At 41.8% G+C, this 23,815-nt stretch overlaps 1 protein-coding gene across 1 annotated transcript in view; it reads right to left on the reverse strand.

Moving 5' to 3' along the window:
• The window catches only part of ANO6 (anoctamin 6), a 78,255-nt gene that overhangs the window by 33,208 nt on the left and 21,232 nt on the right, over positions 1-23,815 (reverse strand). Inside the window, exons 2-7 of the mRNA XM_066591717.1 lie at positions 23,380-23,462; positions 17,710-17,847; positions 5,850-5,915; positions 3,643-3,921; positions 2,861-2,974; positions 1,771-1,886 (exon numbers count right to left, since the gene is read on the reverse strand). Coding sequence (XP_066447814.1) covers positions 1,771-1,886; positions 2,861-2,974; positions 3,643-3,921; positions 5,850-5,915; positions 17,710-17,847; positions 23,380-23,462 — 796 coding nt within the window. The remainder of the gene's footprint in view (positions 1-1,770; positions 1,887-2,860; positions 2,975-3,642; positions 3,922-5,849; positions 5,916-17,709; positions 17,848-23,379; positions 23,463-23,815) is intronic.

A 23,815-nucleotide genomic window follows, 5' to 3' on the forward strand; every position in this document is an offset into this window, starting at 1 on the left:
TCCTGTGTATCTAGTGGCCACTTCCATGCCATGCAGCCTCTTGTCTGATACTTATCTCACATTATCTTGATTTTTAAATGTCTGCTTGTTTTCTGTGTGCTGAGCTATCAAATCCCATGACACATCAGCACAGCATAACATGGCAGCTAGAGCCAGCACCATCTTTGCCTGCTTGGAGGACTGTGTATCTATCATTACTCTCTGTATTGTCCAAAATAAGAGAATGACCATAAGCATACAGTCAGCAAGGATAAACTGTCATCTTCTTAATTATAAGTCTATGAAAGGAGTCTCAACTCAGCAGTAATGTGATACCGCCCCTGGTGAAGAGCCTGTGTGGTATAGTCCATGCAGTTTCATGACGCAGGAAGTTCTGGTGACTGAAATAATGACTATTTGAGACAGCACAAAGCCAAGTAATTCCCAGGCGGTCACAGTAAGATCACATGAGCCACCTGAGGAGGAGAACTCCAGGAATTTACCGAAAGAAATTTGTAATTCACAAATTCAGCCTCCAATACCATCTCTACGCTAATGACACCCAACTATACACCTCCTCTTGTGAGTGATATTTTGGAGGAATGGTTGAGAGATCTGACTGTACTCCCTTTTCCTAAAACTTAACCTCTCTAAAACGGACCTCGTCGTCTTTCCGCCTTCCAACCAACCTCCCCTCAACATCTCCTTTCCAGTGTCTGGCAGCATCATAACCCCCAGACAGCATGCCCTCTGCCTTGGGGTCACACTGGATTCTGACCTCTCCTTTACCCCCATATCCAATCTCTGGCCCAAACATGCCACATGCACCTCAGAAATATTGCTAAAATACAGCCGTTCCTCATCGCGGACTCGCTAAAGACACTCGTGGTCGCCCTCATCCACTCCTGACTTGACTACTACAACTCGCTACTCATCGGCCTTCCCCACACCAGACTCACTCCACTCCAATCCATACTAAATGCGGCAGATAGGCTCATTTTTCTATCCAGCCGTTACTCAGACGCCTCTGCATTATGCCAGTCGCTGCATTGGCTGCCCATCCACTGCAGAGCTAAATTTGAACTCCTCAACCTCGCCCACAAAGCTCTGCATGGAACAGGCCACCATACATCGCCTCCCTCCTGTCAGTACACCACCCAGCCCGCTCACTCTGACCCACTAACACGCTTAGACTAAACACCCCTCTAATACGAACCTCACATGCTCGCCTACAGGACTTCACCAGAGCAGCACCCATCCTCTGGAACGCTCTACTCCAAGGCATCTGGACAATTCCTGATGCATGAAATTTCAGATGTGGCTTAAAAAAACTGCACCTCTTCAGGGAAGCATACCAAGTCCCCTGACCTAGTCCCCCACCCTTCGCTATGGCTCCCCACACCTTCCACTCTGCCAATCACATACGACCTCTACCCCTGCACCTCCTTACCACCCCACCCAGTTTGCCTTCTAATAACTGATTTCCACATGAAATCCCCTATTGCCCGTGTTCCCCATGCATCTCCTGTACCACCCCCACCCCAGTTGTTTCAAACTGAATGTACCTCACATTGTAATTGTTGTATTGTTTTGCATTTATCCATGCCTGAAAGCGCAGCGGAAGTTGGCGCTATACAAATAAAGATTATTATTATAATTAAACAAAGTACTACTAACATATATATACTGGTGGACTAGTTACATAATGAATGGATTTTTTTTTTTTCGGAGTGGTCCTTTAAATTAATTTACATGAATCACAGCTTGAAGTAATTCTCTAGTTCTTCCTACCTTACAAGATCCAAAGGCTGTAACTTGTAAAAACTAAGAGGATGGGCCCATTGTCTGTACAACAGATATCGTTCATTCAGGCATCTGGGTTCTTCAGACTTGACATTAAACCTACCCTGCAAAATGAACAAACAGAGAAGATAAAAAAGGTACAGAGGCAACACACTTGGACTTCTGCAACTACAAAACATACCCACAGAACGGTATTGCTGGGTTCACACAAAGGAGGTAACGTAAGCTACTACTCAAATAGCTAAGGAGAGATTGGAAAAGCTCAAGAAAGAGCAAGTGGTTCCAATCACAATATATGGGGCATATAAACAAAATGCTTTCTAATAAAAAACTAAACACTTTGATATAATCAAACAAGTGTAATTAATTATACATGTGGCCAGTCAATGCATAGCTACACTTCTTTATTATATATACACACACCTGGAGTAGTCGTATTGTTAAAACCCCTTCCTAATATTGTCAAGGTCCCCCTAGTGCCACCAAAACAGTCCTGATCTGTGAAGGTATAAGCTTTACAAGACCTCTAAAATGACTTGTAGCATCTGGCACCAGGTGGTTAACAGCAAATACTGTAATTGGCAATGTGGGCCCTCCATGAATTGGAGTTATCTTATCAGCACATCCAACCGATGCTCAATCAGATTGAGGAATTGCAGCACAGGTCAAAAATAGCCCTCATGTAGCTATGTAAATGGAAAAAAAAATACATGATTTTTTGAAAGTAAAGAGGAAAAAAAATAGTAATATATAAGTATTTTTTTTTCTTTACATATACATACCGGGTTCTTAAGGGGTTAAAAAATAAATACAAACAGAAGAGTTGTGAGTGCACAGATATTCACTGCCTTTGCAGTTAAACCTCTAAATAAGGTCTGGCAAGACCAATTAACTTCAGAAGCCACATAATTAGTTGAATAAAGGTCCCTGTGTGTAAAGTGTCACGTGTCCTAAGTATAAATACACTTGCTCCAATAGGCCCCAGGAGTCTGAACACTACTAAGCAAGCAGCATGAACACAAAGAATTCCATCCCTCTACAAAGAGCTAGCAGAAAATCTCCCATATTAAGGTCTTACATCATGAAGAGGAAATGCCGCTTTGTAAATCCCAGAATCCAGAAGTTTGTTGATTCCAAATTTTTTCACATGATCTTTCACAGCATATTCAACTCGAGACAGAATAAACTGCACCTGCAAATACGAAGTTCCACAGTTGTCAAAATATCCAGAACATCGTTGCCAGAAGTGCCTGCCTTGTGTTACCTTCTTGTATTCATGCTATATAGTACCTTGTATAGTGTGCTCCCTTCATGAATGCAACATACTTGTAGCTACGAGTCCCTCATATTGCTCTACTAGCCAAATTAAGAGCTCAATAATGTCACACTTTTAATAAGATGCCAGGACAACCATCCTTTGGCCGAATGACACGGATGGGTTGGCGTCTACGAATATCTGCTTTCTATTCCCTTTTTGTACAGCGGATGGTCCACACGGCTTGCCGTCGGACATGTGCAGTACAGATTTTTTTTTAAACTTCTCCTTTTCCCACAGAATTCGCAGCCTGTCCACAATGTCAATTGTAGACGGGCCATGGTCGGACAGCTGCCATTGACTTCAATGGAAGCCATCCGTGTTGAACCTGCAATAAAATGGAGCATGCTCCGCAATTGGTTTCCGCTCGTGTGCATGAAGAATCACTTTTGATTACATGCTATGGGCGATACTTGCTGTGAAATCTGGAGGCGGTCGTCCGCTCCAGATTCCGCAATTCAAATCCGCTTGTGTGCATGCACCCTTGATCATACACCACAGTAGAAACTATAGATATTTTCATGCACCACTTCAAGTGTACTCACAATGCGGCTTCGTGTAGCTGGAGTGAAGAAGGTGTCTCTGTCCTTGATGTGAAAGTCAGTTAGGCGATCCTTTTCAAACGGAGCGGTGAAGAACTCTTGTTCTGGCTTTATCACATCCTCACTTACACTAAAAATCTTTGTGAACCAATTAAATGCTGAATTTCTTTGTCTTAGATCATTGGGCTGTATAGGCAGCTTGATATGCATTACTTCTGCATATGTACAGAGGACCTCCCATGGCGCGTGCACCTTCACAAATACGAGTCCACCATCTGAAACCTAAACCAGAATTTATTACACTTGTGGCATTATCAAAGACAAAGTAGGATACACTAAATAAAGCATAAAGGAGTGTTAGGGCATACGGACATCCTAGAGAGCGGATCTCACTATTACAGAGCGGAGAGACAATGAACATTAGCATCTCTGGCAAGCCCGTTCACGTGTCACGCAGAAGACTATTCATCAGCATGGCCGACATGTAATATTACATTTTCAGAAGATGCAGATTTTTGAGCGCTGTCTGCTCTGTCTTTGGCCATTTAACGCACCTCATCACCCATCACAATAATGAGGTGCGTTAAAACGGACGCAAAACAAAAGTAAAATCACGGTCCTTTGTCATGTCCATGTGTGAGGGGACCCTAAGAGGTAATCTTAAAAGGGTTGTGTGAAATACATTTTTATTTTAAAACAGGTTCTCCGTGCTAGAAAACAAACAAAAATCAGCCTTCTACTCCCATGTCCTGGGTCCTTTCACCTCCCACACCACAGCTCTGTCCTGAGTGGTTGGTCCGTGTTTACAAGCTCCAGTCAGCCTGCATACGGGCCATGCCAACGCTGAGTGCCGAGGTCTGTGATTGGCTGCCTTCAGCTTGTAAACACCACGTCATCGGTAAGACCTGGAGCTGCAGTGTGGGAAATGCAGGGGCCTAGGAGAGGAGAATATAAGCTTGTTTAATCCTATTTAGCCCTACCTCATGCAAGGTTTAAGGGGGTTGTCTGAGAAAATGAAAAAAAAAAAAAGAATTGCGAAAAAACACAATACATACAGTAGTGTAGATAGAAATGACTAAAGGTATTCAGGTGACTGCTTGTTTATCTAGGGGGACAATCATTGGGGAATGAAAATTGCCACTAAACCCTGAGCCTACCCTGCTGGATGGGTTGTATTAGGACATGCAGTCATAGTTCTATTCAATCTCCTCCTCGTTGCGGGGAGGGGCAGGAAGGAGGATACGTGACAACCATTCTCAGGATTGTGGGGGTCTAAGTGGTGACACCCCCACTGATCAGAATTATCACCTAGTCTATGGGTAGGTGACAAAGGTTAATTGCGGTAAACCCCTTTAACAGGGGTGTCTAGGATTTCGGCCATTATTTCTAGTAATGACCTATCCTCCGGATAGGTTATCAACAGACGATTGGTGGGGTCCAGGAGTCTGGATCCGCACAGACCAGCTGATTCCCGACAACGCTATCAATACAGAGTGCAGAAAGTAGAACGTGCCATCCTTAATGCAGCGGTAGTGCAGGTGCAGCTCCTATTGAATTCAACCAACCCAGGCCACTGCAGTACAAATGGTGCAATTTGCTTCCTGCTCTGTCCGTACTAACAGCGGTGCCAGGAATCAGCTGATCGCCAGGTAACGGATCCCGACGATCATCTACTAATGACCTATCTCAAGGATTGGCCATCACTAGAAAAACCGCCTGAGGTCCCAGACAACCACTTTAATAGGAGTACTAGGAGGATCTTGAAATATTGTAAGAAATGAATACATATCAGTGTATTGGAAAGTTGCCTAGCTTTTCATTATACAATGATAAAGCTTTCAGCACGCAAAAAGTAGGAAAATCCATTAAAATGTACACCTTAAACGTAATTCAGATGTGTATTGAAGGTTTTGTCACAGTCCACCATATTTGATGGGAAGACATACTGCTGCGTGTAGAATTAGTTTTTCTCTATAAACTGACCATATTTTATCAGTGTAGCCGCTGGGCTCCTGTGGCATCCATTGTATAAAAGGAGAGCCACAAGTGTGAATAAAGCCTAAAATAAAACTGCAAGCAATATAACAATCATTTTGTCCAGAAGCACATGAAATGGCTTTTCACAGTGCCCCAACAATAAAACTTAAAATTACCCTTGTTAACAGATGCGAGGATAAATACAGTAAATGGCAAGAATTTAAAAAGCTTACGGATCTCGTTGCCTCCAGCTGTAAGCCATTTCTCATAAGATTGGACTCGTAGGCCTGGCGCTTTTTCTGCAAAAACATCGAAAAGAGCATTTCAGTAAATTTACAAAGTTTTTATGGCAAAAGTCACAGGAAATTTAGGTCAAGGCTATGAGGATTGCAGATTACAATATGCAACCTCTTTGGCTGGTTTACCATCTGCGTTAGAGATGCCAGAGATCTGGCTGAAAATACCTGAAAAGAAAGTGCTGCATGCAGTGATTTTTCTTTTGTCCAAATGCCGGGCGGAAAGCAGACAGACGCCAGGAAAGCAGAATTCCCCGCGCAAGTGTGAACGCATCCTTATTTTCATATTGAAAACTGTATTTATGTTTTTTATTTTTGTTAATGGGCAATAGCAGTAAATATGGAGGAAAAACAACATAACAGAAAGCCAGCATAGGACTCATGCCCACGGCCGTGACGGACTCTGCCAGCGGAATATCGCAGCAGAGTCGGCCAGGGAGCCCCCCAAACCCCCATACTTACCACTCCAGATCCTCCGTACGCAACCCGCATGGAGGGCCGGCACTCATGCGCAGTACAGCGCATGACGCGTCGGCCGCGTCATCTGACACTACCGGTGGTGGGCGGGGCCGTGTATTCACGAGATACTAATATCGCAGAAGTATAGCGTGACGGCTGGCTTCCATTGACTACAATGGAAGCTGCTCGCGCGTATTCCCGCAGCATTTAGAACATGCCGAGGTTTATTTCACGCTGTGGAATTTTCGCAGTGTGAAAATTGAGCTTTTGGGTTCAATAGAACCTAATAGCTGTGGGGCAACACCATGGATTTCCACCGCGTACAACACAAAAGAAGTCCGTCCGTGGGCATAAAGGGCAGTAAACTAAAATAAAGCAAAAATATAGTCAAAAATCTGTCGACACTTTATTCTTATATTAGGCATGATACAAAACAACTTCGGTAAACTTGTAGCAATGAGGCCTACTTTACAGCTCGTTTACACCTTATTTAAAAACAACAAAAAAAACAAACAAACATATTAAGTAACAGTACCAAATAGCAGAAATTGGAGCCAGGACATTACCTAGGGAATGTATGGTTAATGTACCTGGTGCTCTGCTTTTCACGCATTATGCCAAAGATCACCAGGTGCCTTCTCTCATCTTAAGACAGCCGTATTGCTTCTTTGAGATACTTCCTGCTGCTCTCAAATTGTCTGATTCTGCTCCCATGATCACAATGAGGGCACCAGACACAATTACTACGTACTCCACAGCTGATGTTAAATTTTTATGAAAAATAGGGGGGGGGGTCGTTTTAATTATTACTCCGAATCATAACACTTCAGTAGTGATTAAACCTCTACAAAATCCTCAATAGGGACAGTCGGAGGGAACGAAACTCACATTACCATATCCTTAGATAACCCCAAATATAAAATGTAGTGGGACAACAAGCATGAAAATATCTACAAAGGAGTCAAATTAGAAAATATGTACCAGAATCTATAGTTATTCAGTTTCTAGGTTCCACTGTAACAATGAACATAACTAAAGGGGTGGTTAGCAAAAGAGTATGACATTTCAATATATCTTGTGCGCAAGTATGAAAATATTTCGTATTAGCTAAATTATTCAAAATGTTCTAAAAAGATTTCTGAATGTCCACTATGGTACACCGTCACTGAGGCAACCTCCCCATCAGTGATTTACTCATCCACAATGCATATGAATACATCAGACTAGAAGCCCTAATGGCCCATTTACACACAACGATTATGCTCAAAATTCGTTCAAACGAACAAAAGTGAGTGATAATCGTTACGTGTAAATGCGAAGCCATCGTGTACCATTCAATAATTTGTTGTTTCACACAGAGTTTCAGGCTGCATAAAAATTGCTGTTAGTTTGTCTGATTTTCGCTTATTTTAAATAGCATTCCTTCAGTTATTTGAAAGACTGAAGGACTTAAGGGGAGGGATGATTATTTGCCCTGCTAAACACAATGTCTACTTGATAAGCCATTGTCTTCTGCAGGCATAAGTAAGCTTCACACTGATTAAAAACCTGCCAGACAGATTCCTCACATAAACACTCGTCAGCCTGAAGAAACATATAGACTGTTTACTTTAGCTAATGAGGGAAATGGAGAGGATTTCAAATGATTATCTGTCGTTTAAATGCTCAGCATTTCTATGCAAAAAAGTCATTAATTCGTTCAGTAGTTCAAATGATAATCGTTGTGTGTAAATGGGGCTTAACTTTGCACAGCCCATCAGTAGGGCCCTCATTCGGAAACAATGCAGAACTAGGTTAATGAATTTACCATTCATCTGATAAGGAAAATAAAAGGGTTAAACAAAAAAAGGAAAAACTGGTTCCTTAAACGAAGAGTTCTGTATTGCAGGGCACGGTTTTTACTTGACATCAAGCAAAAATCCCACAGCCATACATTTAGATAACTGTCGTTGTAGGCCACAGATTAGTATGGGAAATAAGAGGGCCGTTCTATACAACCTAACCGTAAAACTAACCCTTTCTATTGCAGTTTTATGTATGCATATATATTTCCACAAAAGACTAAATTTATCCATCAAAGAATACATTCCAGAAAGGAAAAGAAATTTAGATAAAATTATACAGGGGAAAGCCAAGGAAATCTACATCTTCCAATACAGGTAAAAGGAACACACATTCTTTATGCATAAATGATTGCATGAGGTGCACTAGAAGTTTGCTCTATACTACTAAACATAAAGGGTGATTATTACTTGAAGCATTTACTAAACACAACACTCAACAATTGAATTGGAATAATATAAAAACAGCAAGTTAGGGCCCTTTTACACGAAACTATTATGGCTTAGATTGTGCTGGATTGTGGGAATCTGAATGAGAATTGTTCAGTGTAAATGCTTGCACACCTCTGCTATATGCACTTTAATGGGACTGCTGGAGATAGTCAAGCTCAACTATCTCTGGTGTTCCCATTGAAGAGAACGAAGCAGAGGTGCAAATGAAAGTCCTCAGCTGCCCACACTTTGGGACTTGACAGGGCTGCATCCTTGAGATCAGTAGGGGTTCCAGTGGATGGACCCCCACCAATTAGCATTTTATACCCTATCCTGTGTATTGGGAATAACTTACTATGGTCAGACATACATACTACACAACTTACCCAACCCCAGTTTTCTGTGGCCACCCAAAATGTTGGCAGATGTTGGGGAAAAGAAGGACCTGACCTGTTGGATTTCAGCATGCTAGATCTTTAGGTCACGCAGTAGATAAGCTGCTGACAGAGGTGTTTGGCAGTGGATCAGTCCCCTATCCCCACTGGAATAAACATGCAAGTCTGGAGGAATAACTGTCAGTTGACTGAGCATGCCACCAACAGTAATTTAATGAGTATGCCAAATTTAGTCTTAACCATGGATTAAAATGCTGCCAAAAATAGCTTATAAATCTAATATAAAATATTTACAGGAAGACTTGTCAGTATATACAAAGCAAAATAATAGAGGCAGACAAACTGGTTCTGCCTGATTTCCATAGAGGCTCTTTGTGTTACAGATGGCTGAAGAAGAACATGAGGTAAGACCGCACACACCTTACAGCCAAGCACATTGTACAACTATTGTCACTGACCGCTTGAAAGTCATTATTCGGTGTACATATTGTTCTGCACGGTTGTAGTGATCTGCAGACAAAACTGTATCCAACTTGAATTCGCCAATCTAGGATTCAAAATTTATCAGGGTTTCACGAATTTAGTTTAAGGTTATTTGAATTGTCAACCCAGGTACCAACTTCAATAAAAAATAAAGGGAGGATTGTTTTGTTTGGATTCTGACATTTCTCCAGTTGTCTTAACCAACCAATCTCCTTGTACCATCTCTCTTCTAAACGATCATAATTAAAAACATACCGTCTGCAACTATTTGTTCGCTTACCATTTAACAAGTCCACCCACTGAAACCAAATCAAAATGCCATAAAAAGGATATGATGTTTTTTAAACTCTATTGAAGACTACCAAATCATCCAAGGAACCTCCTTCATGGAAATCCGACTTTCCAGGATCTCCCATATTAAAGGGAAAGTGTCATTGGAAAGTTAGCTATTGTTCAACAGGCCATGCCAGTTTTTTTTATTCATTATGTAGCTTTCCCACAATGTATATTTTGTAAAATATATATTCTAGTCTTATATTTAGTTGAATATAGAAGGCAATAATTAAACTATGCCCTCCCAGCAGGCAAAAAAAAATGGTATGATAATGATTTATCGGTTCGGTCGTTGCCGATTTTCGATTACCTTGTGGATCAGCATACGCCATGCTTTTCTGTCTTTGGCTGCTTCCATGATGCATTAGCTGAGGCTATACCATGAAAATGGTATAGCCTGAGCTAATGCATCATGGGACACATGTGAAAATGAAAGTAAAAATCTTAGCCCCAAGATGGTGCCTGATGAGCATCAAACAAGAAGCTATATTGCAGGGAAGTAGCTATACACAATGGAGAACTCTAAAGTGTGACAAGCATGGAAAAAAAGGTGTTTCTGCTGGAGTGGCCCTTTAAATCAAATTTTGTTTTTGTGTTAAAACAATTTAAGACTTGTTGGTTAATAATGTGTTTAACTATAGATTGTGACATGGAAAGTTAAAGGGATATTCCAGGACATTTGAAACTTTTGCTATTGACGACTGACGAGTCATCAATAGATGTTCACCATTTGGATCCCCGCCAATCAGTTGATTGGCTGACCATAGTAACAGTGACCCAGGTTTTTACTGCAGCGAAGCTCCCATTGAATTCAAATAAATAACTAATGACATATATAACAAGAGTAATAAAAAGTAACAGGCAGACATGAATGCTGTGTGAATAAACACAGAAGTGCAGAGAGCATCTCTATATAAAAGGGCTGGGCATGTCATCACAGCAAATCACTCATGCTGCCCATAGTAACAAGGGACAATAGATAGCTACTCCAAAACTACATATGCCAGATCAGGTTCCCAGATCCATTGGTGTGCATCTTTTATGTGTATGCACCTATACTATTTGGGAGTATCTGAATACATTTCGTGGTATTTCTAGATTTTAGTTTACTTTTTCCTTCAGCATATGGTTTATTCATAACATGAAGGTCTATACTACATATATTGCTGAGACTCATGCACTATTTATATGTATACTATGCATGATATATTAGGATTTATGGTGGCAGCAACGGCATTACTCTGTGTGCTACACGGTTTGCGTAACTCCCATTGATTTTTATGGGAGTTACAGAAATATTGTAGCTCAGCCAAGCTTCGCTGTTTCGGTCAGCTCCGACACCTCATATCCTGTAGGGTTTCCAACTCAGCCATATTTACAGAGATCGGCGCATCTCATTAAAGGGGTTTCCCCACTACTTAAAATTGCTTCACAGCCCTTATATACTTCCTGGTTGCTGCTGACCAGGTCGTGTGACTGCTGCAACCAATCAGTGGCTATAGAAGGTCACTGCTGTGGTCAGTGATTGGCTGCAGCAGTAACATGTCCTGGGCAGCAGCAACCAGTGGTACAGAGTGGTTGTGAGGCAATTTTAGGTAATAGGAAAACCCCTTTACGTTCATGACTGGGTATCCAGTTTGGGGAGTGCTGCTGTTTTGGGTTGGAAAGTAGGAAGGTTATTTCCCCCCCCTAATCCTACACAACCTGTTCAGGTCAATGAGGCTGACCAACCAGACAGTCCATGAATAAGTATTTGTGGAAAAAGTAACCTCTTTTCTAATCTCATAGATCCCTTTGAGGCTCATTTACACATACTGATTATTATTAGGATTCAAATGAATTATGGTGTTCATAGTGATAGTCGGCAAACATAATAGTCACTGGCTGATCTGTCCCTAACAAACCATGTTGGCGATGCAACTAAATACACAACCCGGGATCAGACAGTCAATTGTTCTTAATGTAACAAATTGTTATCTGTAAGGTTTGGCGCAGTAACTGTGTGGAGCCAAAACACTACCCAATAGCCAGTGACCAATGGCTGCATGATTTTGCTGGTAATATTGCGCTTCTACGAGCAAGATCATGCCACCATTGACCACTGCAGGGGGTGTGTGATTCCAGACATATCTGGTTACTGCAGTTTGGTAACCCATGGTAAATATTTCTTATTGCGATAAGAGAAAATTCATATTAGGCCCAATGTCCACAGTGAATTTGAAATGCGGAATCTGCATGTGAACCGATGCTGAAGATCCACAGTTCAAGCCGCCCATAGGGCAGCATGGGAGTCCGCACTTCAATTTGCACATGTAGATTTGTTTTCTGGATTCAGTATGCGGAAAACACAAATCGCAGCATGCTCCATTTTACTGCGGTTCCCACACGAATGGGCTGCGGATTCCGTGGGAAAACAGGAGTTTTAAAAAAAAAGTACTGCACATGTGCGCCGTCCAGCATTTCCGCACACATCCGTAGTACATAAAAAAAGAAGACCCAGGCAGGTAAGCAGGGTCTCGCATGCGGAATCCAACGTACCCGTGGACATGAGGCCTTAGTCAAAGTACTAACAACCACTTGTCTGTATGTATGTATGTATGCATGCATGCATGCGTTTGTGCTTCTCATGCTCCGCCCCTTGGTGACATAATTGCAGGTCCTGCAGTATATATAAAAACACAGAGGCTGACTGAAAGAAGAAAGACCGAAGTTAGGGCTCTTGGAAGGGGAGGATAAAAATAACAGAATGATAATACAACTAAGCAGTTATCTCAGACACAATTCAGCGGTTCCGACAGGAAACACCGACTTATTGCCACCACAGAGGATCTGGTTGACTGGAGGACCGACCTATTGTGATGTCACTGTTGTGGGAGGAGTCATTCTGGAGTTTGGTAGAAAGTACTAAATACTGGATAAGCCGACAAACTACCAGGACCTGTGATGACGTAACGGTCATGTGATCACCTGTGTGGGTGGAGTCAGGGATCACACGACCAGGGGCTCATCACTGTATCCAGAAGCGGTGCGTGTCATGTGTGGGAATCAGGGTGTATCGTCAGCATGGATGCGTGGCATGTAGCGCAGCGGCGCCTGTGACATGCGTGGCATGTAGCGCAGCGGCGCCTGTGACATGCGTGGCATGTAGCGCAGCAGCGCCTGTGACATGCGTGGCATGTAGCGCAGCAGCGCCTGTGACATGCGTGGCCTATAGCAGAGCTGTGTGTCTTTGTCACATGCCCATGTACCATAGCTGTGCGTGTGACGTGCATGTAGCAAAGCTGTGTATGTGTGACGTGCATGTAGTAGAGCTGCATGGTGCATTGTGCCTCCAGAAACACTGGTACTATAATTTCCTAGTAATTACTAGTTACATATTAAGAGAGTCACGTCAACGACCTGAAAGAACGCCTCTTGTTAATTTGATTCCGTAGCTTATTCGGCTAGAAGTACTTAAAAGAATCCAAGGAAAAAAACTGAAAAAAAAAGTTATGTCCTCGTGGCCTCCATGCTTGGGGCAGGAAATGGCCTAGCAGACTATTCTAGTCCACAGAAAAATATACGAAACAAAAAGTATGCTTTTTCGGAAGAATGGGAGCATTATAGCGACGTATTGCACGGTGTGCCTATACAGAGGCAGCCTCTGCAGACCTCCACCAAAGGTATACATTTGGAGATTCTCATGACATACACCTCAGTTGGAGGGCTTCTAACGGCATGAGAACAGAGGCTTAATCTTATTATATGAACATCTAATAAGCCACAACACAGAGCCGAGGAGCTTTGCTCTAAAGATAGTAACAGGTGGCCAGAGCATCATTTTGCTTCACTTAGTGGTAAAGATACAACCCTGTGGCCAGCGTAATTATACTACTGAGACATTACCCAACAGCAACACAACTCTCCGAGGTACTCAGCGCTGCGCCACACTAGAAGAACAAGCTTATAATTAAAGTTATATATATTCACGGTTGGCAACCGCATCATTCAATAAGACATCTTCTCAAGTTGTGAGAGCATATTCTTACAGGCTGAATCTGTGCATCTTGAAGATGAAAGAGGTTGTGTGGGGGTTTCATTTTCTGCAGTCCAGTTCTTATAGTTCACGGTCACTGTTCTGGTTTTAGGTTACTAGCTGACATTTCAAAAACATTACCAAGGTTGTAGAAACTGGATTAAAGATAAAAACGGGATTGTGTCAAGATAAAAAGTTATCCCCCTACCCAGAGGATAGGCGCCAATTTTCTGGTCAGTGTGAGACTAACTGCTTAGACGCCCTCTAATCCAGAGAACTAGGAACGTTCCTGCATGAATGGAGCGGCGGTCTTGCACACACTCTGCTGCTCTATTCCTATCAATGGGAGCACCAGAGAACTCTTCAGGTCTGTGTAACTTTTTCCACTTAGGTATACAACTCCCTTAATTCTGCGGATCTGTTCCATTTATGGTAACTAACTGCAGACTGGCTGAGAGGCGGGCTTAATTTTTTAAACTTTTTAAATTTTTTTTTTTGGGGGGGGGGGGGGGGGGGGGAATTTAACTGTATAAGAGAAAAGATTTAGACAGTTTTATAAAAGTGCCCGTTTGTTCTACTGCAGATGGAGCACAGCAGGAAGGGCCTGAGGCCAGTGAAAAGGAATGGGGACATGACGGAGCTGCTGGGCCAGATACAGAATAGTTCTATATTATATTATATTACAATATATATCAGTGTTAACTGTAATACGAGATAAACTATGTTCAAAGGAAAGGAGGATTTATTAATTCTTGAGCATTTCTATGTTTAGTCTTCCGGTAGGAAAATGTTTTCCATATTTGCTCTATTTTCCTGGGAAAGAATGTAAAACACCGAACCTGCAAGCAGTCTCTCTCTCCCCCTAAAGACTTGTAAAACTGGAAGCTCCCCATAAACTGTAATACTCGCTCATTCTACATATGCAGACTTAAATTGAAAAAACATGAGTCCACATTCGACAGTCCAATGAAAATCATGCTGCCTTGTGTCCGAGGAAAAAATAAATGCCGCTGGGGCTTTAAACTTCTAAGTACGCAGGCAATTATAAAGCCCAATTCTTCATTAGGAGGCCCAAAGATTTGTTCTTGCTATGAAAAACAAAAACACCTCATTAAGAAAGTGGGAATGTCCTACCAACACATCTGCTGCTGCTGCAGGAAATCTCCCACTAATAGGATGTGTGTGCTGCGCAAGGATTCCATTACTCAAGGATTTTGGCAGGCCTCAGTAACGTAAGAGTCAGAGTATCACTACACTTGAGAATTTTACTTTCATTTGGACTGGAAGCTGGAGACGAACACAATGAATGTCTCAGAGATCAGCCCTGTTATACATATTTGGGTGGGTGTGGATTTTCAAAAACGCCATTATTTATGTCCAGTTTGCCAGATTATCAAAAGTTCCCAAGAAAGTAGAAGTTCTTCTCTAGTACATTCTTTTAGATTTGGCTGAAAGATGAAATAAAAAAAAAAATCTACCACTAAGAAATCAGTTGCTGGTGTAAAATACGTACAGAAGTTATGCTGTGCCTGATTAATAAATAAGAGCCAACATATCCCACAATGCTTCACCAAGATCAACTACTTAGTAGGTCTAGAAATCATTTAATAGTCACCAGCTAGTCATAATTCAGGGAACACATTTCATCCTCTACATTTAATTTGGAACTACAATAATTAACACCTATAGATAAATTGATCAACAACAACACTAAGACCACTGACAAGTGGAATGAACCTCATTGATTATCTATTGTCAATGGCACTTGTCAAGGGGGTCACCTATATTAAAAAGTGAATAGTCAGTTCATGAGGATCATGCTTTGGTAGCAGGAACAATGGGCAAGTGGAAGGATCGAAACAACTTTGACAAAGGCCATATTGTGATGGCTAAACAACTGGGTCAGAGCCCCTGCAAAATGGCAGGTCTAGAGGCATGTATTCCTGTATGAAGTGGTTAGTATCTATCAAAGTGGTCCAAAGAAGGTCAACCACCGAATTATAGGTGACGAAGGCTTAATGATGCGCCTGGTGAGAAGGCTAGCACATCTGGTACAATACCACAGAAGAGCTACTATAGAACAAGTTGCCTGCCGTGTATGTGAGACACCAGGTAGCCTCCGACATTGGATCGCTGCCCTGCCTACTGTTAGAAACATGTGTCTGACATTGCTATGCAGGGAAATCTTAATTTCGGACAAGGGCTGACACTGGATTGGAAAGGGTTGAATTAATAGAATACAATTTATACTGAGTCTTCCCCATAAAACTATACATCAGTCTGCACTGCTCCTGCTGTAGAACATGAGGCCTGCAGTTTGGACAGCAAGTTCAAGCTGACAGACTCCCTTTTAAAAAAATCTGCTGCTAGGTCTCATGGAGGTCTCAGAGGTCTCAGAGGCCTTGCCTACATGGGTCACAGCTGTTTCAGTGACACCAAGATATGGGGAACCTACACAATATCAGGTTTTAATCTTATGATTAATGTACAAACATGGCTAATCAATTAACACTTTATTCATAGAGGATAGGTCAGCACATCATCTATACTCTTAAAGCGACCCTTCAATCCTGAACAAAGAAAGATGGCCAACCTGCTTCTGACTGCCTGATGTCCCTTGTTCATTAGTATGCATCATTAGACTAAGACACTATACAACTGCTGTGATTAACCAGTGCTGCCCACATGAGGAGTGGTGGGAAGAACAGCACGTGGGATTTAGGACTACCGGGGCATATAATGCACAGTGCGCATCAGGTAGTCTGAGCAGTTCAGCCATCTTTGTTTGTCCAGGACTGAAGGGTCACTTTAAAGTTCCTTTACAAGGCGCGACAGTTGTCCCATGTGCAAACGGTTGCTTACAGGGCAGAGAGTGATTTGTAGTAGTCTTTTGGTTTTTAGCTCACCTAAAACACAAGCAACTACAGGCCTGTGCAAACAGGCAGTCTTTTATCTTAGAATGGAGGTAGGCGGCTGGGAGAGATCTCCAGTGTGCTTGCCTCCAATCACTGAATGACTAAAGGTCCTTTTACATGCAATGATTATCACTTAAAACAACTAAATGGACTGACAACAATTTTTGCATAAAATTACATGTACAGATAATGGCTTTTAATCATCTCTATTTCCTCTATTAGCTGAAATGCTCAAGTAGACTCAGTAGGAGTGGTTTGCTCAGGTGGGCATGTGTTTATGTGAGGAATTATCTGGCCAGCAGGATTCCATTGTCTTCTCCCGTGTGTTTATGTGAGGGTTATCGGGCTGGCAGGATTTCACTGTTTCCTCCCAGCAGAGTAAACAGTGTACTCATATATGCAAGGCAAACACAATGAGGACATTAAGTCAGCAAGACACTCAAAAGACTAAATGAATTTGATTCAAATGCAACAAATTTTGAGCGATCAAACAATGGTTTTTATGCCGGCTAAAAACCAGCACTAAACAAGTGAACGAATAGTGCATAACTGCCTGCGTTTACATGTAATGATTATCGCTCACTTTCAGCCATTTGAACGAATTGTGAGCAATAATCGCTGCGTGTAAATGGGCCTTTACTCCTGTGTGAAAGCACAGGAGAGACAGTCTTCCTGTGTAAAAATATCCACCAACAGGAACTATTAAATAGATAATCTAAACCTACAATATTACTCATATCAACATCTGCTGATTTACATCAGCTCAAGTGGATGCCATCATGATGAACGTATTTGCTTTGGATATTGTATATTTGTGGGTAACAATAGCTTGCATTTTCATTATGACTTTACAAAGGCCCGTCACAAGATCTTTCTTATACTTCTCAAACCACTTCTATACCAAAATCTAAATATGTAACATACCTTCTGCTTTAAGAAGAGGTTCTTCTTTGTGTTCTTGGTCTGCTCTTTCAGAGTCTCATCTTCATAAACTAAAATATAATCAATTCGCCTTTGATCATCATTGAAGTATAAGGATTCTGGCTTTTCATTGAACTCTACCTAGGATTATTAAAAAAAAAAAAAAAAAAATTGTGAAACTTAAATACATAAAAAAATAACAGCAGCAAACTAGAGATTTAAGAACATTCTATATATTTTTTCTATCTGGATATCCAACATTATGTTGGAAAGCCAAACTATTTTCCATAGAAGTTGTTGCTAAGCCTCTATAAAACAGTCACACCAATGACAAAAACAGGAACTCAACACAAGGTTGGGAAAGTAATCACTTCCTGACCTTTCCATGTAAAAATAATCTCTGCACTATTTATATTAGTAAACCATTTGTAGAGATTCTAATATTTCTATCATACCAATTATTTTATAAAACTGATTACTGTAAATAGTACTTTGTACACCAGATGATTCACTTTATTTATAGCAATCACAAAGCAAAAATAAAAAGCTATACATAAATAGTAGAGCAGAGTAACAGACAGGGACTACATCACGGCGCTGTATGGCTTGTACGCATGTACCTAAGGGCTCATGTCCATGGGCATTTTTTCACTGCACATTACGAGTGTGTTACACAGCCGCGTGATATGCGGTGAATGGAGTCAATGGCATGTCATTGATCCATGCACACGTTCCCGTAGACACCGCGTGTAGATACACATGAGAAAGATTGCAGCATGCTCCATTTCTCTGCATATCATGCAGCATGAGCCTAATACCTTTGTATAGGTAGTGCATGCAATGCTGTACATACATAATACATTGCGTATGGGCGGCATTTTTAAAAAATACACAACCCCATTATAAAATGGAGCGGGGAATTAAAAAAAAGGAAAAACGTCACACTGCGCATGACTGTGTGAGTGTGATACACTGGCATGCGCAGTACACTCGTAGCCATATGTGGTCTGTGCCGGCAGAGTGTATATCTGCAAAATGGGTAAAACGCTGCGGGCATGATCTCGTGTATGTGCGGTTTTCTGCGCAGATGTGTATGGACCGCGCATCGCCCGAGCGGTAGATGGAGAACAAGCAGGAAATATCAGAAAGCTGCCCAGACCCCCAGAAACCCCCTTCTACCGCTCAGGCGACATTCTCGTGCCGTCGTGGTGATTTTTACCTGCAGTACGATTATTCTCAGTGCTTCCATTGAAATGGATGGAGCAGTGGTCAAGCACGCTCAGTGCCGCTTCATTCACTTGTCAGTTTCTCAGAGGGACATGAAACCCCATTCTGGCAATCAGTAGGGGCCCCAGAAGGTCGTCCCTCCACCAATCAGCTAGTTAATACTATGGATAGGGGATAACCCTATCATCTTACTGGAATACCCCTTTAAAGTCATTCATGGCTACGGGCAACAGAGTTATCTGTAACTCCACTGACAAGCAAGAGTTAGATTTTATGTTTAGTTTCCATAAGTAGACATCAGGAATGAATTTTCCATGAAGCTCAAGGCTGTTGTATACAAGGTTCCTAGGAGGATGTGGTAATATAAGTATAGTAATTAAAAGGAAGTTGAAGCATTTGTCTTTTGTGTGCCTCCCAATTCAATACTATGTAAAAAATATGCATATATATCATAAAAAAATTAAAATGATGCTGAAATGTGGTGAACAGTTATGAACCGAGTACTATTGGCTGCGGAGTGAATTCCAATCCTTACCTTATTTAAAACAGATGAAAACCTTTATATAATGTTCCAGTTCATTTTTTTTTCAATTTATTGGAAAAAATGACGGCAAAAAACTTTGGAGTCAATTCAAAACTGCCTGCAGGGACCGAGATTTCCCCAGTCATTATGAGAAAACCTTCTAAATCCCATACAGAGACTGCAAAACTGATAAGCTATTAAATATACTTTCCTGCTGAAATGAAGCGTGATGTTAAAAATGCAGACTCAAAGGGATAGTCTCAGCTAAAAGCATACCTAACTTTTCAGACGATGCTTCAGAATAAGCTGCCGTGTGTTTGCACACAATATATCTGTCTATTATATGACGTGTTCTGCATTTCCACCTCTGCAGGGTGTCTTCATGATTATCAGTTCTCATACGACTAGAGGGAGGAGCCTGGCTACTGCCCTGTGTTCTATAGACTGTACACAGAATTGCAGATTCTGGTCTAACACCCACACAGATATATCATGTAGTATAGCATACAGCAGAATAAGCTGTGGAAATGTGAATTGCAGAAAATCACAGACCATTAGCTCTAAGAATGTCTGTAGGACTAGATTCACACCACTGAGAATCTTGCACGCGTTTTGAGCATTGTGTGATGCCTGAAGATGAACACCATTCTTCTGAATGGGCTTAGTCACATGAGCGAATTTTCTCCTCACAGAAATGCTGCGAGGAAGAAGAAAAAAATAAAAAAATCACAGCATGTTCTACAAGACATTGCACGGCACTGGCATGCTTTGTGATGTACATGCGGGTGTGATATTTCACCATAGAATAAATGGGAAACACTTGAAATTCTCTGATACACGAGGAGAAAAAAAAAAACACCTGAAAACAATAGTTTCACAGAAACTATGTGGGGAGTTATCAAATGAAAAACACTTTACATCGGTGTGAAAAACACACACATTGGCAAGTTTCTCAGCCCAGCATCACGCTAGCCCATGTAAATCTGTCCTGAGTCAGTTTTACACCTCCTCCCTTCCCTCATAGACTTCAATGAGCACAGTTATACAATCCCCCTCCTCCACTTCCTGTTCTGCCCTAGTGCTATCTGCAGTAACACACTTATAGCAGGCAGTAGATGAGAACAGAGACCTCTAGTGGCCATCAATTTGGAGTGATTTTTCAGCATAAAAATGTCATTTTAGATAAATAAATTGCACTTCTGCAAGTTATTACACTGCCTATTACATACGCACAAGGAGTTTGAAAAGTCACTGATCATTTTAAGGGCACATATCACGTCCCCACAGCACCGTAAACTAGTGCTGTTAAGGGACGTTATAAGGCATCGGGTGATCTATTTTTATATACTCACCTGCTCCAGCAATATCACCCTCTGAAGTCGGAGTGTGGCACAAAAATTGGACTCTTTAGAGTCCTGTGCGCACGCTCTCCTTTAATGGTATACACGAGACTCTGGAGGAGGGAAAAAAAAAAGTCACATTTTCATGCTGTGCACCAACTTCAGAGGGGGACCCCGCTGGATCATGGGAGTGGATGAGTATTAAATAAAAAAAAAAAAAAAAAAAACACATCACGCGGCTTCTTGTCACATCCCTTAACAGCAACAGTTTTGCTTAGATTTTGGTGCTGTGAGACGTGACAGGTTCCCTTTAAGCAGGTATGGCTTATCCATAGGTGTGTGTCCCACTTCTGAAACTCATCTATAAGCAGAACAGGGGTATGGTGACTGGTTTACCAATTGGTCACCACTGCAGACTCCATACAGTTACGCTGGGTTCACAAGGGGTGGAATTGCCGCAGACTTTCTGCATGGAAATTCCGCCAGCAATTTTTATCCCGAGAAAGGAGCAAAAATCTCGTCCACACAAAGCGGAAAAGCAGTTGCGGCCAAGCTACGAAGAAACGGACATGCCGTGCGGAATTCAAATATGCGGTATGCCAATTTTATCGCTGTCTCTGCTGCGGCTATTTTCTCCTTTCTATGGGGAGAGACGGCTGCAGCAGAATGCAGGCCACGAAGCCGCTTCAAAACCCAGCGCTGAACGGTGAGAGTGTTGAAGCTGCATTTCTGCTGCGGCAATCTTGCAAAATTTCTGTGCGGTCCCGCTGCGGTCATTCCGCGAGATTTCTTGCAGGATTTATGCCCCGTGTGACCGCACCCTTAGATGTAGCAGCTGCTTGCTCTAGTATTTTTAAAACGGTCACAGACTTCAAGAGGGAGGAGGGAGGGGCATCTGCTAGGGCATAACTAAAGAGGCAGTCTGACATGACAGCCCTTGTGAAGATTGGGTTTTCTAAACTTTTCCTTGTGTAAGAGTATGTTTTCACACAGCAGATATCTGCCACGTGTAGACAAACTCGAAAACCAACAAACTTAGAAACACAATTGGTTCCACAAGTACAAGAACCTAGGTGAAAGCAGGAAATCTCTAGGAACATTTCTAATTTTAGTTTTGGGGGCAACATTTTTCTACTGGTTCTTTGAATGTGAAAGTTACTACTTGATAGGGTTAGGCTGGGATCACATGGCGCAGATTTGCTGCGTTTTTTCCGCGGCAAAACCGCTTAAAGCTTAATTTTTGTCTTGCGTATTTTAGCCGCTTTTTCGGCTCGGAAAATCTGCAAACCTTTTTGCACAGCGCTTTTTACTTTTTGCAGCGTATTTTAGTGCAGATTTTGCTGCTTCCATGGACGTCTATAGACAAAAAAAGCGCTGCGGAAAAGTCCAAAAGTAGTGACATGCTGCGTCTTCCAAAAACCGTTCCGCAGCAGCATTTCCGCACTGCAGCAGTGAGGAAAAATTCTATCCTGTGAGAACAGCTTTCTGCCAAACACATTGACTTTGCCTTGTACTGTAAATGCTGCGGTTTCTCGCTGTTAACCCCTTACATGCCGTGATCAAGGTTGATCACAGCATCAAAAAAGGGTTTACAGAGGGGGTGGGGCACTCCCTCTAACATTATCGGCCTTTTGATAGGTTGCCAGACAATGGCGTTCAGGTCTGCCATTACTTATGATAGCCATTATTAGCGATAATATATTGCAGTACAGAAGTACTGCAATGTATTATAGTGGTTCATAGATTCAAGTCCCCTGTAGGGACATAAAAAAAAAATGTAAAAACAGAAATAAGCAGCATAGCATAACATACAAGCTGCTTTAATATATTATACAATTATGTTGTATTAACAGACAGGCGGTGAAGTCTAACAGCATAGATGTTACCTGGTGTGTTGTGTAAAGAACTCTGGCTGTTAACATCATATTTTTGTGCCTGTGATGAATACCATACAGTGGCATCCGTTAGCCAAGGATAACCATGGTAAAAAAAAAAAACAAAAAAAAACAAACTATGCGTTTAACACGTACATTTTATTATTGGACTCCAAGGATGGCATAGTCTACTAAGCTATTCCATACCATTTCTTTTTGCAGTCCAAAGGGGCACTCTTTTAGCCTCTCCGCCTGACTAATGCAGCCCGATGGCTCAGATGAGAACATTCCCAGCATACAAAGCAAAGACATGATGTGAAAAAGCCTTCACGTATATAGTGTACTTTGTAAGATTTCTGGGCGAATAGTGGTCCTAAAATAATGCAGTTGGCACTAGAAACTCATGTCTATTAACCCTTTGCAATCCAATTTTGGATTCAGAGTTTCCTAGAGTGCTTTCTCTTTCTGCCTTTATACAATGGCGCCATCTGCTGGCTAGAGCCAGTACTGCAGTATGTGACATGCCAGAGAGGCCCCCCAACAACAGAGCGGCCAGTAATATACAGTAAGAATACCCTGCTGGAGGTCTTCTGACATCACAGCTGTACAGCCTTCAATCAGAATGTCTTTAGACGTCAGACAGCGGATTGGAAAGGGTTAAAATACTAACTGCATTTTGCAGGGTCTGTGCTTAAATGCAAAGATTTACCATTTCTGCCGTTTGAAGTTTGCATGTACTTTCTGGCATGGTTCCATAGGTTGGTAATATTGTTTGCTCCATTTCTTCAGACACTAAAATAAAAAGAAGACTCGTTAACCAAGAATTACCAGTTGCATATGAAAGCTGCAAGATAATATGAGATAATATACTATTTCAGTCATTTCCAGGATGTTTATATAACTGTCTAAAGGCTTTGCAGCAAATCCATCAGTTTAGTATGCTGCAAAGTGTAAGCACATCATAATACAAATACAAGTCCGTAACAGAAAATGTTGTGCCCTTTGGCTATATGGAGTGCTGAAAAAAAAAGATACAATACACATAGTTCATGAGTCTGGTGTATTCATGACGGGAGCACTCCCTCGCCCTGCAGAACAGCGATTGACAGGCATGTACATAGACCAGGGATTAGCAGGCTGGTGCC

This window comes from Eleutherodactylus coqui, chromosome 2, assembly GCF_035609145.1.
Source record: "Eleutherodactylus coqui strain aEleCoq1 chromosome 2, aEleCoq1.hap1, whole genome shotgun sequence".
NCBI classification, from domain to species: domain Eukaryota; kingdom Metazoa; phylum Chordata; class Amphibia; order Anura; family Eleutherodactylidae; genus Eleutherodactylus; species Eleutherodactylus coqui.